The sequence below is a fragment of the Platalea leucorodia genome (genome assembly GCF_965183815.1).
Source record: "Platalea leucorodia genome assembly, chromosome: 11".
Classification (NCBI taxonomy): domain Eukaryota; kingdom Metazoa; phylum Chordata; class Aves; order Pelecaniformes; family Threskiornithidae; genus Platalea; species Platalea leucorodia.
The window spans coordinates 24387007-24404074 of record NC_138833.1 but is presented as its reverse complement, the minus strand read 5'-3'; the positions used below and the strand labels follow the sequence as shown (position 1 = coordinate 24404074).

Sequence of the window (17068 nt, the reverse complement as noted above, 5' to 3'; positions counted from 1 at the left end):
TTCTCCCTCCCGCCTTCACATTTCCTATCACTACAGGCTGTAATCTCTTCTTCCTTCTCTCTAGAGAGCTTATTAAATATGAGTTCTTCCCTGAAGCTACACGAACTGATGAAGACCTGAAGAAATACACTAAGTACCCTTGGGGACGAGATATTTACACTCTAGAAGGTGAGTGTTTAGAGAGCGCTGAAAACTGATCATCAGACTTTTGCTAAGATAAGTAACTTTGCATCAAGTTACAAGAGACACGAATAATAATTCTTGTGAGGGAAGTGGAGGACCTTTGGCACAGAGCGGAGGAATTGAAGTGAGGAGGTGCTTTTCCTGCATCAGAGTGACCGATCTATGTGATATCAGTGAAGTTTACTTGAGGAAGAGTGCTGATGCTGCAGGATTGACATTGTCCTCTTTGTATCTGCATCCTGTCTGTCTTCTAGGTATTGTGGATGGTGCCCCTTATTCCATGATTACTGACTTCCCATGGTTGAGATCACTGAGAACAGCAGAGCCAAACAGCTATGCTAGATATGACTTTGAGGATGATGAGAGAAGTAAGTAATCTTTTTTGATGTGTTCAAAGAACTTTAATGTGTTGCTTGGTCGCAAGTTGGTAATGCATTCCTTTATTTTTCAGTTTTCTAATTCTTATGCTATTTTTGGTAGACTATAAATAATTGTAGCATTGTTGGGAGCTGGATGAGGAAGGGGTCCAGCAGAGGAGAGGGCCATAGTACTACAACAGTGTATTGACCAGCCGGAGACCCCTAATACTGACAAAATCAGAGAGCCAATCTGGTGCTTAGTCTAAAAACATGATGGGTTTGTCGTATCCAGAAGAATGAGTGCATTTAAAACACACACAAGACTAATGTTGTGATGTGTAGTCCCAGCAACTTGTGTTCTGTGGAGTTTACTGGCATTACTGCTGAAAGCTCAGCTGGACTACTGCCCGTGGCTTTGCTTTATGAAGGGCTGTTAAGGTAGTCTGAAGAGAGTCCAGCAGAGAGAAGTGCGACTCACAGAAACCTGGGAGAAAAGCGGAAAGAACTGGACTTGAAAACTCTGGAACAGGGATGGTGTGGGTTAGAGTTTAGGATAGATATGCCTCTTTCTATTTAGGAGCTTGTCTTATAAAATATTATAGTGGGCAGTTCCTAGGACTCTCAATTAAGAACCTTGCTTGGTAGCAGGGAAAAATATGTTCTTCCACTACTTAATTAGGAAAATCTTGGAATAGCCTTCATTAGAGGTATTTTTAATTGACATCATTTTGGATATTCTTATCTTGCTCCAGTTCAAGGGGATGAAGCTCAAGAGGATGAGGAAGAAGTCTTTTTTGGCTATACCTGTCTCAGATTTTTTTAAATTTTATTTTATTTTTATTTTATTTGAAACTGATTCATAGACTTAATGTTTGTAGTTCAGCATGTAGTCTGAATTATAAAAAAATGATACGTATTTGATTTAAAAGAGTAATTAGATTAAACGTGATGTTAAAGCCATAAAAAATAAAGAAAACACTGCTGACTTATCCTTAATTGCTCTTGTTTATAAAACATTTAAGTGATCATTGAAATGGATAACCTGAAAGCATGTCAGATAAGTCTCAGGGGGGAAGGCTTTGTTATGCACTGGGATTCCCTTCACTTGCAGACATATGGACTTTGCATACATGAAATGAGTATTGGAGCTATCAAAAGGTTTAAATATGGGGAAGGCAGAATACCTTTTCTGCTTGAATAATATTCCTTAAACGTGGTTGCTCAATGGAAGATTTTTCTGTTTGCTTTGTTTTCCAAGACTATCTCATGTAATGGAAAACAGATTCGCTTGTGAATTTCTTCATAGGAAAGATTCTAGTTTTTATTCTTATGTGCCTTCCATAGCTACTATTTATGCACCACGAAGGAAAGGACAATTGTCTGCAGACATCTGTATGGAAACAATAGGAGAAGAGATCTCTGAACTGCGCCAGATGAAAAAAGGTGTATTCCAGCGTGTGGTGGCTATCTTCATCCATTACTGTGATGTCAACGGTGAACCGGTAGAGGATGATTACATTTGAGTGGATACCCTCCCTGACCTGTCATCTCTTCCTAAATTCTGATTGGCACTGCCGGCCAAGAAAGCAGGTGGATTCTTTCCGAATGCAAAGCATTTTCTTGAAACACATACTTTGCAGTTGCTCTCTCACAGTTTGGAAAAAAGTATGTAGTAAATGTATAATGAAAAGTAAAAATTGTATACTAAGATTTGTACATAGAGGAAACAAAAGAAAAACTTCCTAATACTGAGACTTTATTTCATATGTTTATACACTTTAATTTAAATTCCATTTTAATGAAGGCCAATAATTAGGAACAGGGAAGAATATTTGAATTTTTCAGCCCATACAATTCATAGCAGTGTTTTATTTCTTATAAGCAAAATCCCATTTGCTGTGTTCAAAAGAGTCATCAGAATCTCTTTTAATCTGTGCCTTTTTCTTGAGCATTTAAGAGTCCAGTCTGAGTAAACCTGTTGAGCACAATCTGTGTGTCCTGTGTGCATTTTTCAAAGAGAATTATTCTACAGCTGTTGCAAAGAAGGCCAAAAGCAGAAAAAAAGTAGTGAAGTTGCTGATATGTGGTAGTTTCTAGAGTTCATTAAAAACATTTTTTGGGAAAGAAAAAAACTCCACATTTAGTGTCTTGGAAACAGAAGATATGTTCTAAAGTATTTTGTACCATTAGATTTCATTTTAGTAGTGTACTTGACTCTGTAATATGAAAAATAAGTTGCTAATTGTTGGTTCCACTCTCTTTAGCATAAAACTGCACATACTAACTGGCTGAAAGCTGAATTTTTCCTTAAGACAGACAGGAAAAGGGCTGTGTAATTGCTTAGTTGTAGCTGTGTCAGTACAGGATCCATCTGACTCAAACTGAGCTTTCAGGCTGATTCATGCTCACTCATGAATGCAGATTTTCCTTACAATCAGTAAATACTGCTGCTCTTTGCCCCCGAATACTTGTTTTTATTGTATATGGAAAATGCCTGTGGTTCGCACAGTATCCAGAGATGTTTTGTGTCTCTGTCCAAAATTTGCTGCAAGTCCAGTGTACAGGTATAAAAATGCACAAGTTAGTATTAAGCTAGCTGGCTTGTGTGCTGTTAGTAATGTGCCCTGTGGGGGTGGGAGACCTCGTAAAGGCTAATTTGCTGTGCCATGAAACAGCGTCTGCATGCATGCACATCTGTGACTGCCCAACTGCACCTTTAGATGAGCCATACGATCGACCATGGCCTGATCTGTCATTCATGCTTTTTTAAAGTTGCAGAGTTACCCACCTAACAAATGACAGTTCACTAACTTACTGTGGTAAAAGCCATAGAGCAGATTAGTTAATACCATTATACAATTTTACACTTTATTGTTAATGATTTTAATTCTTTGAACTTTGGTATAAATGTGACTAATGGGGATTTCTATGATGTTTAGCTCTGTAGAATTGAAGAGGCAAAACCGTTCAACACAGCAAAGCCAGTGTTAGTTTTCTCTGCATCTGTCCCTCTGTGGAAAGTCACGAGGTAATGTGGAACTAGAAATATAAAGAGGAAGAGAATGGCGCCTAATGGAAGCAGCAAGAGATTTGGTACAGTAGCATTTTCTCACACGTGCTCTCTATACTCTAACTGGAGGTGGAGTGCTAAATACCAGATAATGATGCGAATGCTGTTAAATTTGCTGTAATGCAAGATCAAAGTTAATGGTTTAGTTGTAACAAGTATATTTAACCATAGATAATATATTCAGTGGTATTGAGACAAAACGTAATTGTGACCTTTCCTAGAAGTGTTTCAAGTAAATCCGAGTCATCGATTCAGTCATGTTTACCATTTTAATACAGCATATACAGGAAAACGTTACTGTGTTTCTAGAGCATTGCACCAGATCTCCATCTGGTATCTCTAACTTTAGCCTTTTGAAGAAGTGTTTATACAAATAACGTACTTATATTCAGTATTTCTTTCTGTGAGCAATTGAACCTTGCAGCAGTTTTAACCTCTTAAACATTACACCCGTTTTACACATAGTGGTAATGTAGTGACTAAATTCATTATGTCCATCTCATGAGAGCTCTGGGTGATTGAGATTGTATTGAGATTGTATCTGGGATCTGGCCAGGGAACCTGTTCTCTTCACTAAATTCAGTATCTGAAATTGAGGAAAGGAGCAAAGCAGATGAAAAGGATTATTTTCCTGCTCAACCTTCATTAGTAAAAAAAAAAAAAAAAAAAAAAAAATCATTACTAGTACATGAATAGGAATAGTTCATGGAGCTGCTGTACAAGCAATAATTTGCTTGCCAGTCTCTGGCTTCAGTGGTGTTCTGCTAGTGGCGAGCATACGCATTCAGTACTGCATCAACTCCCAGTTGAAAAGCTGTCCCAGTTGTAAGGGCTGAAAGTGTCTTGATTTGTTTTCCACCATATAGAACAAAAAGTTGCAGTTGTCATTTAGGCTTCTAATTTCTTCCTTTGTGGATCCTTGAGTCACTGCACTAGGGGATGTGTGTTCACAGTAAAGATTGCTCTGACATCAGCCCAAACTTGCTGATGGGGGGTGTGCAGTAGTGTGCGCTCCCGTCCGTTGCTCGGCTTCCGTTGGCAACGGCTGGGCGTGGGGGTTGGAGGCGATAGGGCCGCCCCTCGCGGGTCTCCGGCATCGGCTCGGGGCGCGCAGCGCGACGCCGCCCTGCGCGGCGGGCGGCAGGGGGCGCTGCCCGGCAAGGCTGCGGGCGCGCGGCTCCGCGCGAGCTGCTCGCGCTGCCCGCGCCTCTCCTCCTCCTCCTCCTCCTCCTCCTCTGGCGAGGAGCTGGCAGGGACGGAGTTGCCTCGGCGGGCTGGGGTGGCGCTACGCGGTGTAAAAGCTGGCTTTCTCATACAAACTTGTCTTTTGCATCACTGGGCCCCAGCTTAAATCCAGTTTCTTGGAAGACAGGTTCACGTGCAAAGGGTCTTTCAGGAGCACTTTCTATATAAAGCAATATCTCTTGCAAAGTTTCAGACACCAGTTTTGTGAAATTCTGGCACAACTTTTTTGACCGCTTAGGGGAAACTAAGGCTTAGAATTAAGTAGTTTACGGTCAAGAATTGTTCTCTTGTTTTTACTTAAAATGGAACTTGACTTTTTTCTTTCTTTCAGAAACACTTTTTGCTTCTTTGTGTGAGATGCAACTTCTTTTCATGACATGGGTTCATAACCTCTTCTTGAGCTAAGATCAGCAAAGAACAGCTGATATAAATAAATAAATACGCTTTTATGAGAGCTCAAGGTAAACTAAGTAGAAATCAATCACTTCCTTTCCTTTTTTTGGTGCTTAAGCGACTTGATTCTGGGAGGTCACAAAAGGTACAATAGAGTATATTTAGATACTTAAAAGTATTATGTATTGTACCATGCCAAATCTCTTGCATGCTGCAGAGTTTTAACAATCTCTTTTAAGAGAGTTCAATGTAGTATCTAGAAAAGGGGATACTTTCTGTCCATTTCGTTTTCTTGAGTCCTGTGTATATCTCCAAAGGATCCTACATACCATTTGGAAAACTGTCACCACATTTATAGAAGCAGATGTAGAGATAGTAGGCTTTAGAAATTCTGGTTTGCAGCTTCTGGGTTGTAAAGGGATATGATCTTTTGTGTCTGAGCTTCCCCCTGCCTCCCCATTTTGTTTCCTTTTTGGGCAGTCTGTTATTCAATTGCCATGTCAAGCCCTGGAGGGCAAGAAAGGGTTTCCATTGGTCTGCCTAGTTGTTAAACTTTCCTCAGGAAGCAGCCCAGATGCCTTCTGTCTGTATGTGACAGGCTTCCCTCTTCACACTGAAGTTGGGTCTGACACCTCTCTTTTGGTCTCTGGCAGGAGGAGCAGGCTGCTGTCACTGCAAATAAGATGGCTGAGCGATCCTGCTCTGTTCATCTTTCTACAACAGAGAAAACTCCAGCTGGGGCTTTTAGCTTTACTGTGCTCATGTGTAGCAGCTTTGGAATGAACTATGAAATCCATTTACAGCCCACTTAACAAACAGTGATATTTGCATCTGGATAGCAAAGCAAGCTGTTTGCTGGAGTTCAAAGACAGCTTTGCAAACATTAAATCTGATAGGTAAGGAAAATGGCAAAGGAAACTCTGATATGATTGCATAATTTCTGTCCCCTGCTTCCTTCATGTGCTTTGCATGCGTGTGGCTTCAGGGAAGGAATTAAACAGGAAGGATTATCTTCCCTAGGTTAGCTCTGACTTAACAGTCCTTGCTCAACAATACATTTCCTGGGTGGATTATACCTTTGTTAGATTTATGTGCCTATAGTGCAGATGCAGTAGTCAGAGGGCTCTCCTCTTACAGTCAGTGAAGAGAAATACGCACCTCCAAGGCCTAATTCAGCTGGCCAAAGGCAGGTATTGACTAGCTGTCCACTAATTGGAAAGTGAGTCTGAGATGACTTGTGCCACTGCAGGCAAGTGCTTGAACTGCTTTGTGCCTCTTTTTCCCCACAGCAAGTAGGGGTAACAGCTCTTCCTGAAAGAGGACGCGGTGATCATGGCTGCGAGTTGCTCAAGTGCCTGAGAAATGTCATCTAATAGAGCGTACATAAGGTAAATAGATAAAGTAGAAAGCATGCTTGGGATGCGGGCACTGTGGAGAGAGGAGCACAAAACATCGTGTCTCAGAGATGGGCAGTATGCCGGTTCTTGCTTTTTTCTCTGATTTAGGAGAAAGACAAAATCAGTGTTGGCGTTTTGAAAAGAAAAGGATTTTGAAGGTATGTTTTTATTTGAGGAAAAGCTATAAGGAGTTGATGGAGACAGGAATTTTGCCTCTACCCTCACTCTAGTCTCTAAGCTCTTCAGTGCGTTAGAAGCAGCTGCAGACTCCTGCCCTTGCCTGTGATTTCTGCTCCAAGTTACTAGTTCAAGCAATTCAAGCTTAATCCCTTGTCAGGGGGAAGACAGGGCATTTTGTATGTACACATGTGCACTGCATGTGATAACAGGACAGCCAAAACTAGTGCCCTGTCAACTGGAGAGTTTCCATTAGCTCATTAGCAGTCATTAGGTGTTGAGATGAGATAAGCTTTCTCCATTGTAGACTTGTTACAGAGCAAAACCACCAGCTTTGTGTTTGCAGGAAAGAACTTCTGCTTTCTATGATATGATGTCTCCAAAGGAGTTATCTAAGCTGGAAACACACCATTTAGTATGAGACCGTGAGAGCTGTATGAATGCGTAGGTGTACGTTGTTTGTGACAAGGGTTAAGGAGACATTTCAGTGTTGGGAACTACCCAACCTGAACTGTGGATGCTGACCTTGGCTTAGTCAGTCCAGCTATATCACACACTTAAAAAGAAAGGTGAGGCAGGAAGATGAAACATCTTAGCAAAGCAGCTCAAGAAGTGCTTTTCCTCCTTTTCTGGAGGTATCGCCCCAAAACCTGGCTTCATCCCAGAAGAAAACCTTTGGCTGGGAGCTTTCAGTACAATGACTCTGTTTTGAAGTGCTTCATTTATGAAGACCCACAGCAACCCCCAAGTTTCAGGGACAGGCCATTCTGAAGAAGAGCTACCTGAGAAATGGAAGTATTTCTGGTAAGGAAGGTGCTTGCAGAACAGTCATTTGCAAGAAAATATTCAGGGTTGGGACAAGATGGGCTGATGAAAAAAATGTCCTTGCTTACACAGGACGACAGATGGATGAAAAGCAGAAGCAGAGGATAAGTCAGGTTTCTCCTTCAGCAAATATTTCCCATGATGGTCTGCAGTTTAGATGCGAGCCTTTACAAATAGAGCTGTAAAGGACATATGAAAAGCTGTACATTGGAGCTCTAGTATAGAAGAGGGAGGTGGCAGGGTTTATCTGCTGCATATGATTATGCTTTGTGGACAAGCTACCAAATCTGTGGCTGAACTGGAGGTCTGCAGACAAGAGTCCATGGGTAATACTGACAGCATAATGACAGTCCGGCTTGAGTTGCTGCTGTTTGTTTGCGGAGACAGGACAGGGGTCACCTTTTAGGGTTTATTAGATGAGGGCCACACTTATGCTGTAAAAACGAGCAGCAACATTTTCACTCAGTCTTTAAAACATAAGATCATGTTTCTTGGCGGTCTGTGCTGGCCCGTTCTGTAACTGAGGTGGATTTCTGCTTGAGAATGTTTCCCAATGTAGTTTGATCTCCTTATCTATCTCTCAATCTCTTTCTCCTTCAGGAGCAAAGACAGACAAAAATCACGGATTTTATGTTAAAGTTGGACTCTGGCTTTGCTGCACTCCTCTTTCCAACTTGTTGGGCAAGGAAGGGAGCAAGCAAGTGGAGGTTGTCGGTTTAAACATGCCTGGTCTAGCAAAGGGCAAAAAATCTGGCAGTTTGAAATGGGAAATGAGTTGTGCTCTGAGGTGAGACTGTCCACAGGGAGCCAGCACTGGCGACGCAGAACTTGGTGCAGGCTCTCAGGGGTAGGTAACTCCTCTCTCGGCTGCTCTAAGCCTATGCAAGAGGAGCACAGATGTTCACAGCTTGTATTTCTGTGTGAAGATGATTACCAATACTGGTCTTGGGACTGCTGTTGAGGGCTGTAAGGGTGGTAGCAAGTAAATTGATTCTTTCAAAGAGAGTAATGATCAAGTGTAATAGTGGGGCACAGTCATGGAAACTTGTATGGAGTAAACATAACTGTATTAATCTATGTAGTCCTTAAAGTAACACCTGGATTAATAGCTGTTCTTCAGTCACTGGCAGTAGTTAACTGCAATAATGCTCTAGACTCTCCTTTATGTTTTCTGGTTTTTACAGATAGAGAGGTTGAATAGGGCTGGATTTAGAGATTAGTGATATGAAGATGACCATTGATACAGTTTGACAGCCCTTTCAGATACTCATTATGTCAAGAACTCTGTTTGGTGGGTGGGATTCAGCTGTCAGGAATATGAAAACAGATTCGTTACTGAGGCTGCTGGAAAAGGATTTAGTTCCGATACTCTGTCTGGATCATTGCCTGACTGAAACACACCCCGTGGCAGCTGGAGGTCCTCATTTGGGGCCTCCCTAATCTTGACTTGGAAGAAAGATTCAAGGAAGTCAAGTGTGCTACTTACTCAGCAAGGAAATAAATTTTCCTCTTGTTCTGGAGGACTGAGAAGCCCTCTTCACAATATCTCGTAGAGAGTACAGACCTTGGCACTACAGCTGTTGTGCAAGGAACATCAGCTAGCATTGCATTCCCATTCTGTTGTGGTCCAGGAAAGATATTTAGGGTTTCTCTGGGTTTTTTTAACGATTGATTTCAAGAACTTCAGAAGATCAATGAAAATCATAAAAAAATGACAGAATTCTGTAAATTGTAAATAATGTATGCTAAAATAATGTTAAGCTCTTCTGCCAAATCTTTGAAATCCTTTATGTAATAAGCATATATTTGACAGGAAATCTACTAGATTTCCTAACAGCATAGGCAATTTCAGTTCAGTTTGACAGGAAGTAGTGGAACTCAGATATTGGGTAAATTCTAGTTAGATTATATCTTTTTTTTTAATTAGGTGAGAAAGTTCCTGTGATAAGGTAAGTCTTTATAAGATGCTGAGTGAATATGTGATTATTTTGGATTCAGAAAGATTTAAGCTATACAAAAATTGAAAGAGCTAAAAGCTTTTGTGTATTTGTATTGAGTTCATATTAGTAGAAAAAAACCAACAGATTTATTGCCTTTTGGCATGATAGTACTCAGAGATGGCTCAGGAAATCTAATGCAGAGAAAAAGATTGGATCCTAAGCTACTGAAGGATTTACAGTTGACAGTTACAGAATGAAAATGCTCTCCTTGGCTTTAGCGTTTATGAAGATGGGTGAGGAAGACTCTTCAGAATGACTCAGAGTCTGCCATATGCAGGCTGCCTGCTCCAAGAAACCATCATTTTACTGGCATTGTTATGTATTTTTCATCTGTGCTAGGAATTAAATGGACACAATTTGGACCCAATTGGTTAGTTCTGTTGCACGCTATTAGGTCAGGCTGACGCCAATAAATACCTTAAATACCTTTTGATTCTTCCTCATCTTTGCTGAGCAGAGCCATTTTTGAGTGTATTCCATTCTAAAAGCCACAATCCTTTGGTCAGATGATCTTTAGGTCGAAGCTATTTGTTAGTAATACCTAAATTGAGAGGTATTTTGAGAAGCACGAAAGCATTTAAGTACAACTAATACACTGTTACTGATTATTCACAGAGCTCTTGAGCCCGTTTAGGGGACAGTAGAAGGCAGGGTGAAATAAAAGCCATTTTGAAGTATGCTGAAGTCAAAGCACTGCCTCTGGAAGTAGTCAGCCTGTTGCTCTGCTTGCCTCTTTCAGCACAAGTAACCTCAATGCATCTTTGGATTTGCTTGTCTGGGCACATGCCCTGCTATCAAATGTCATGCAAGGTCTCAGAAATGCTTCTGGAGCCTAGAAAAATACAGAAATATGGAAATACAACTGTGTTGACAGATCAGCCTCCCGAAGACAGTTTAGCAAAGGCCCAGCCAGCCAATTTCTTATTAGCTAGCTGTTCTGCTAGCACATTACCTCTGGTGAGGAAAAGTGTAATCAGCTATAATCCAAGAAAACAGCTACAGCAGGCACCATGCTTAATGCTTCCGAGGCTTACTGCATTCAAAAAAATGTAAAGCGTTCCCAGACCATAAATGTGGTGGTGTGATAACTTGCTGATGAGTACTAGTATATTTATGTGAAGAAATATATGGTTATTAGAGTGAATCTGTGAGAGATGGCAGGAAAGAGATGGAAAAGAAGGAAGAAAGGAGCATCCTTTTTCAGTCAAATTCACTGGGAAACTCAGAGAAACAGAGCTGCAAAAAATTATATCTGACTCCCCATTTGCAAATGCTTGTCTTGAGCGTGATGTCCATAGCAGTGACATCTCAGTGTATATAGTGAGAGATGAGGTGGACACAGCACAGGTAAGGGAGAAAGAGGGCTCAGTAACAATCTAAGCAAAAATGTGGGGAGAAAGAGGGCTGGTGCACAAGAACTTGGAGCAGGAGGCAGGATTGTTCTGGTAGATAAACATTAGGAACTTGTATTATAACCCAAGAGTTCATCAGTTGTTTCAAAGCAATGGGGCCGGATTCTCCTTTGCTGTTATAGCAGTTTGAGTAAATTGTGAGGCAGGTGGAAAGCATTACTTGGTAGCATCTTATGTTTTGAGTGAAAATAGTACAACAACAAAACCAGCATCAGCTGCAGTTTACTGCAATGTACATGAAGGATTTTTTATTTTTAGAAACAGCCAATGCATTACACATTATTCAGCACAGGCGAAGACTCTGACACTGCTAGCCAAAATGGTCAATGGGAAGATGAACTCAGAGGCTACAGGAGCAGCTACCTGTAGCAAAGGAAATAAAGTACAGGTCCTTTCCATGAGACAGCTTCTTTTCCGTAGAAATTGTAACATTATTGATGATGGACAGTGTCATTTGCTGGGTTCACAGAAGCATTGCTGGGATTATTGACTTATTAAGCAGGAGCTGGCAGGTGGTTCATGACAGGTTTACTGAGTCCAACGAGCAGTTAGCCAGAGATGACACAGAACAAGGGCATTTTGTGTTTGGTATTTCATTCAAATATGGTGTTTGGAATTGGAGCCTGCTTTCCAAGGAGAGCTGTTGACCATTTTGGCTAGTGAGCTACTGATCCCATTGATAGAGCCTTCTGAACATTGCCCATGAGTAAAATTCAGTGTTGAGAAGTTCATTTTAAATTAATAAGAGATATATTACTAAAGCACATAAAAATATAGGAAAAAACAACACTTCAAGGACAACAGCGGAAACAAAGAACACCATCACTATAGCATCCCCATGCTGCTGGTTCCATATCACTCTGAGAAATTTCACACCGATATTTTGATGCCTTTTAATGGGGACAGAGAAAAGCTCTTCTAGGATTTCTTTAAGAAATTTGATACTTGAGATGAAACCAAGACAACCTGTTCTGCAGCCTTGCATACCCAAATCCAGACAAAAACCCACACGAACAGTTCCACAGAGGTATAGATCATAGGACTGAAGCAGCCCTGGATGGATTTTTTCCAAACTTTCAATAATGGCCTTTTTTTTTTTTTTTTTTTTTTTTTTTTTTAACCCACTGCTCTGTTTTGGTGTTAACAATAGAGTTGAACTGATAACAAGTTATTTTGGAAACACAACCCTGTAAAAACAGGTCATTGCCAAACTGTTCCTAATGATGAAGCGGGAATTGGCTCAAACTATCTCACCCTCTCTTTTCAAACAGCTCATGTTCTTTCTATCAGCACCTATCATCACAAACACCAATAGTTTGTCTCTTTCTAACTCCTAGCAATTTTCTACATTGGTAAGTGTCTGCCACCTTCTAATTAGGGCTTTTTCTGCCCAGTGTCCTTTTGAATCCTAAAGGAAAATTAGGTGAAGCTTTATCAGTGACTTTTATGTGGAAGAAGTATTTAAAGAAGTCAGACACCATGGCAAGGAAGCCAGTTGTTCTTATCATGCACAAGTTTTTTTTCCTACTAAGCAACATTTTCGTTTGTTCAGAGCAGGATTTGTTTGTTTGTTTACAGTAAATACCTGTCACATAGCAACAGAAATATTACTAAATAATAATACATATAATGTTAAGCTCCTGGGTCTAGAAGCTTTTAATGAAAGAAAACACATGTTGCTGATAAAAAATAATAAATAATGTCACCTTTTCTTTTTACATTAAAAATACCTGTACATGATTACATAATATAACAAAGTACAATTTTATTTTCTAGGCTCAGGGTGGCATCTCTGGGTTAGATCTTCATCTAAAAAGGGTAGAGGCTTGTAGTCTTGATCCTGCATATTTCCCACTGCATGAAAATCATTTTCCCAAAGTTGCGAAGTCTGCAGCCTTGCCTACCCTTTCCATGCAAAGGTGGAAGCAGCTCACAAGGAACATAGCAACATCTACATGCAGGAGTCAGCTAAGGACTGAGACCTTTGCAAACAGGGATGTGCATATGGTGATACTTGAAAGTCTTGAAACTTCTTGCCTCAACTGGAAGAGAACAGAAACAAATAGAAAAATAAAGATGCAAAATGTAAGTAGAAGTCTGTCTTCCTGATGTAGCTAGAAAAGTCTTTTAGATGGTATATTTTTCAAGATGGCACTTAGTGATCTATTACAGACTGACTTTGTCTCTTGGCCAACCTTTCTTGTGGTACGAATGCCCAAAGTTTGCTCAGGTGAGGACAGCACTGGCAGCTTGCCTGGGGTTTGAGGGCCACATCCCATCCATTGGCCTCCGAATGGCAGAGGATGGCCTCTGTCATTTAGCAATTGGGCTGGACTGAAACAGCACTTGCAGGGCCTTCTATTAGCAGTGAAATGTCTCTGTAGGTCCCACGCCAGCTTGTCAGGCATTATATACACCCTATGAGTCTTCTACCAATGAACTTGGCCAGGAAACACAATAAAAGCATTTACAAAGAAAGCTCTGTGGGGTAGGGTGAATCAGCAGCTCATGCTGACCTTTCACCAGTAACTATAATCAAAGGGCAAACAGTTCCTCTTATTTTGCTAAAGAAAACGTAGCGCTGTTTCTCTCCTGACAGCCTCCAGTCACTGGTGGGCAGGATCTTGCGCAGATAAAGCAGGCATTTAGTCCCACATCATGTTAGGGCTTTAGCCAGAACTTCTAATCTTTAAGATCATGATATCACAGGATAGAGAGGTGGCTTGTACACAGATGCCGGCTGGAAAGGAATAAGAGAAGTCCCTGCACTGGGTGTTTTGTATCTGTGTTATTTCCTTACATTGACAGAAAACGACTCACTCCTGGAGTAAGGCTCTGACGCAGTCATACAGTCCAGCTGTCCTTGCAGATACAGGGAAGTCTCCTCAGCCATTTTGCTCATGTACCTTCCCATGCCCCCATCAATCTACACACAAGCAGCGGGACATTCATATGAAGTCAGTGCAGGAGGCACTATGACAATACAGATTAATGCGTTTTCATAAACTCCTGCTGTCCGTGAATTCTTTGGGTATCCTAAAAGGAATCTGTTCCTTCAGCTGGGCCATTCCTCTTCTAGGACCGTGACTAGAAACAAGACTCTTGGGATTCAGGGTCATTGTGGATGGGAAGCTTCTCATGTTCCTGATGATGCCCGTTACGTAAAACAGTGTACCTGGGAGTGGAAAAACATAAAGAAAGATTTGTTAGTGCTAGTTAAAAGGACAAGCTTATGTAAAATGAGTTCTTGAAAACCCCGGAGTACATCTTAAAACAGTACATCTTCCAAATGTCGAGATCCCACATTAAGCAAACATGAATCCCTACTTTGCTCCATGACAGGAAACCACATCTTCAGTTTGATGCAGACAAAGCAATCCCTGAAAACCAATAACTTGTTGGTTTTCATGTACCTAAGGTGCAGCTGGTAACGAGAGGAAACCAGACCAAAAAACTAAGAAACACTGATCATCTGTGGGTGGACTAAGCTGAAGGCACTTCAGTTAATGTCTTCAATGCAAGCATTTAAAGAATCATTTGAGACTAGCTTGGGAAGTGAATGCTGTTTAAGATGAAACCAAGACCAACATTTCAGGGCATTGCCACTTACAAAAAGAAGTAGTCTGTCTATCCCAGAGTTGAGTTTAGTGCCAATTCTAGTATGTCTTACCAAACCAGTGCTGTTCAGGTTTTATGTCCTTTAGAGGTGTCATGTCACATATATACCTTTCTGATATTTTTCCAGGCTTTGGGCCAGATATGGAAAAGCAGAGTTCAGTTGCAAGGAATTCCACATTATCTCTTATGCTGTGCCTCATCTACCAGCTCATTTCCTGCTGCCCATCTCAACATGGCTTTCTAAACAGAACTGTTGATTTAGTTTGCTAATGACATGCAGCTCTTTTCCCTAAGTGGTGTGCAATGCTTAGAAGGAATAAGCAGATCTGAGGTAATAGCAAAAATGTTGGCTAATTGGAGTAAAACTGACTTAGCACATCTTTTAGCATTTCACGTCTAATCATTCTTGCTTGCAAACACCCTGAGGGTACAGAGCAAGCCAGGTATCTTCCCTTGACAGTCCATTTCATTTAAACTAAAGCTGAACGAAAGCATCCTTTGATGGAAGCTGCAAAAATAACTGTAAAAACATATTATTCCCTAGTCCAAATGCATATCGGGGAAATCAGGTCTCAGTTAAGACTTCCCTCTCCTGAGTGTTTAGAGATGTAGATATATTATTTCTCTGTAACAAACATCCAAGACATACCTGAAATATCCACATCCCAATAAAGATTAAAAAAAAGAAAAAAGCCTAAGAAAATAGAAGAATATATCAGTTCTCCTGCTGTTAGCAGAGGGAAAAGAAGTACTATAAGCCTCAGGATTTGTTTGAATAATCATTAAAATAAAGGTCAGGAACTTCTCATTGTCTTCATATCCAAAACCTGATACTATGGCATCAATTTACTTCTCATTATTAATCTGGATGCATCTCTTTCTCCATTGAGTATACTTGGGACTCAGGCTCATAATTAAGGTGCTTACAATGCCACTGAAATATCTGAAGTAGATGATCTGAATGTCCTACAAATGATGTTAGTTCCAGTAGATCAGCCATGGACTCAAAATGAAAGCCAGAGTATAAACTGTACTGCCTGTCTGAATTTGCCCTGGTGAATATTCCTGGAGGAATTTACCCTCTAATGTACTAGATGCTGTTTTTTCAAGATGGTCAGACTTGGTTGCCTTAATACAGGTCACTGTATGTGCAGATACATCCATCGAACATACTCCCTTAGTACTCCATCACTTTAAATAATGATCATAAATTTTAAAAAAATGTGCTAGTACTACCAACAAGATACAGACTTGATGTAAGAAACAAGAAAAGACATTTTGCATCTAACACTGAACAGACACTGATTAGATGACCATGAAGCATACGAGTCATAATGTAATTTTAATTTTATCTACCAAGTCAGACATGGCACATTGTGTGAGGCAATCCACCAAAGAGACCTCTAGCATGGCAAAGTCTGCTACAAATGGTGATACAGAGGATGAGAGCCAGGAGACCCTCCGCTCTGTGAACAAGGCAGACATAGCTCAGAGCAACTCAGGACTTGCTCAGAAGCACAACAGACAGGCACTGAAAGCTGACTTCATACAGGATATCCACAGAGCCAAACCTTTCTTCTTCTTCTTCTGCAGTAGTCAGAAAACAGTTGTGCAAGATCAGCAATTTAGCAGGTGATGCCGTTTGTTACAAAGATGCATTAAACTAAAGAGAAGTCGTTAAGGTGTCCAGGATCTCTTGTGGCACAAAGTGTCTGTCTGAAGCCTCTGGCAGTTAGCTCAACACTTCCAGCTGTTTACCCTGTGGGGAAAGAGGACCGGTAGGAGAGGAGGAAAGAGCATTCATATGCAGGGTGCAAAAGCTGCACTGCAGGGGTGATGGCTTGCTCTGGTACTGGCACATCATTCCTAAAAATCTTACCAACATCTCCAGGAAACTGTTAAAGGAGTCCTCCACTGGCGGGCTTTTGTGTTACCAGGATTGTTTTCACATACTGTAGTTTTTCCCTTCAAATGAAAGTTCAAAGCTACCTGCCAGTTACAGGGCACCAATTTAGTGTCAGATAAACGACAGGATTATAACAGCCCTGCCTTTTTTCACACCACCATGTCTTAACTGATGTGCTCTCTGAAAATACAATTAATTTTTCAAGCATCAGTATCTATGGGAAGCAAGTTTCAGAGAGAAAGCACAGCTGCACCTGAAACTCATTTTTGCCTCACCTACAGGAACACACACCATCCTTAATGTACCTCAGCTCTCACCCAGCTGAGAAGCCAAGCACCACGGGATTTATCTTACCCATCACAAGAGAACAACACGGACCCTGCATGTGTGGACTGAATATTTCAAGAGAAATTTATCAAGTAGGTTTGCGTAATGAATACATCTGAGGAAGCCATAATATGTGAGCAGGAAAAAAATTTAAAA

The 17068-nt window shown here is 40.9% G+C and overlaps 2 protein-coding genes across 14 annotated transcripts in view; one reads left to right on the top strand and one right to left on the bottom strand.

The window, feature by feature from the left end:
- The window catches only part of FBXO38 (F-box protein 38), a 51542-nt gene that overhangs the window by 22720 nt on the left and 11754 nt on the right, over nucleotides 1–17068 (top strand). For 5 of the 13 annotated variants that reach the window (XR_014229470.1, XR_014229471.1, XR_014229472.1 and 2 more), the window contains 7 exons: nucleotides 65–168; nucleotides 438–551; nucleotides 1887–2207; nucleotides 3482–3635; nucleotides 5189–6638; nucleotides 12838–13146; nucleotides 16867–17004. Coding sequence is in view for 1 of the 13 variants with exons in the window: in XM_082324287.1 (XP_082180413.1) it covers nucleotides 65–168; nucleotides 438–551; nucleotides 1887–2065 (397 nt within the window). In the remaining 12 variants the exon portion in view is untranslated. Of the gene's footprint in view, nucleotides 1–64; nucleotides 169–437; nucleotides 552–1886; nucleotides 2510–3481; nucleotides 3636–5188; nucleotides 6639–12837; nucleotides 13147–14806; nucleotides 15011–16866; nucleotides 17005–17068 lie in introns of those variants that run through there. The other 8 variants (XR_014229469.1, XR_014229476.1, XR_014229477.1 and 5 more) reach the window with 8 other exon arrangements.
- HTR4 (5-hydroxytryptamine receptor 4) overlaps nucleotides 13850–17068 on the bottom strand; it is a 97389-nt gene continuing 94170 nt past the window's right edge. Inside the window, exon 6 of the mRNA XM_082324288.1 lies at nucleotides 13850–14236. Coding sequence (XP_082180414.1) covers nucleotides 14149–14236 — 88 coding nt within the window. The 3' untranslated portion in view covers nucleotides 13850–14148. The remainder of the gene's footprint in view (nucleotides 14237–17068) is intronic.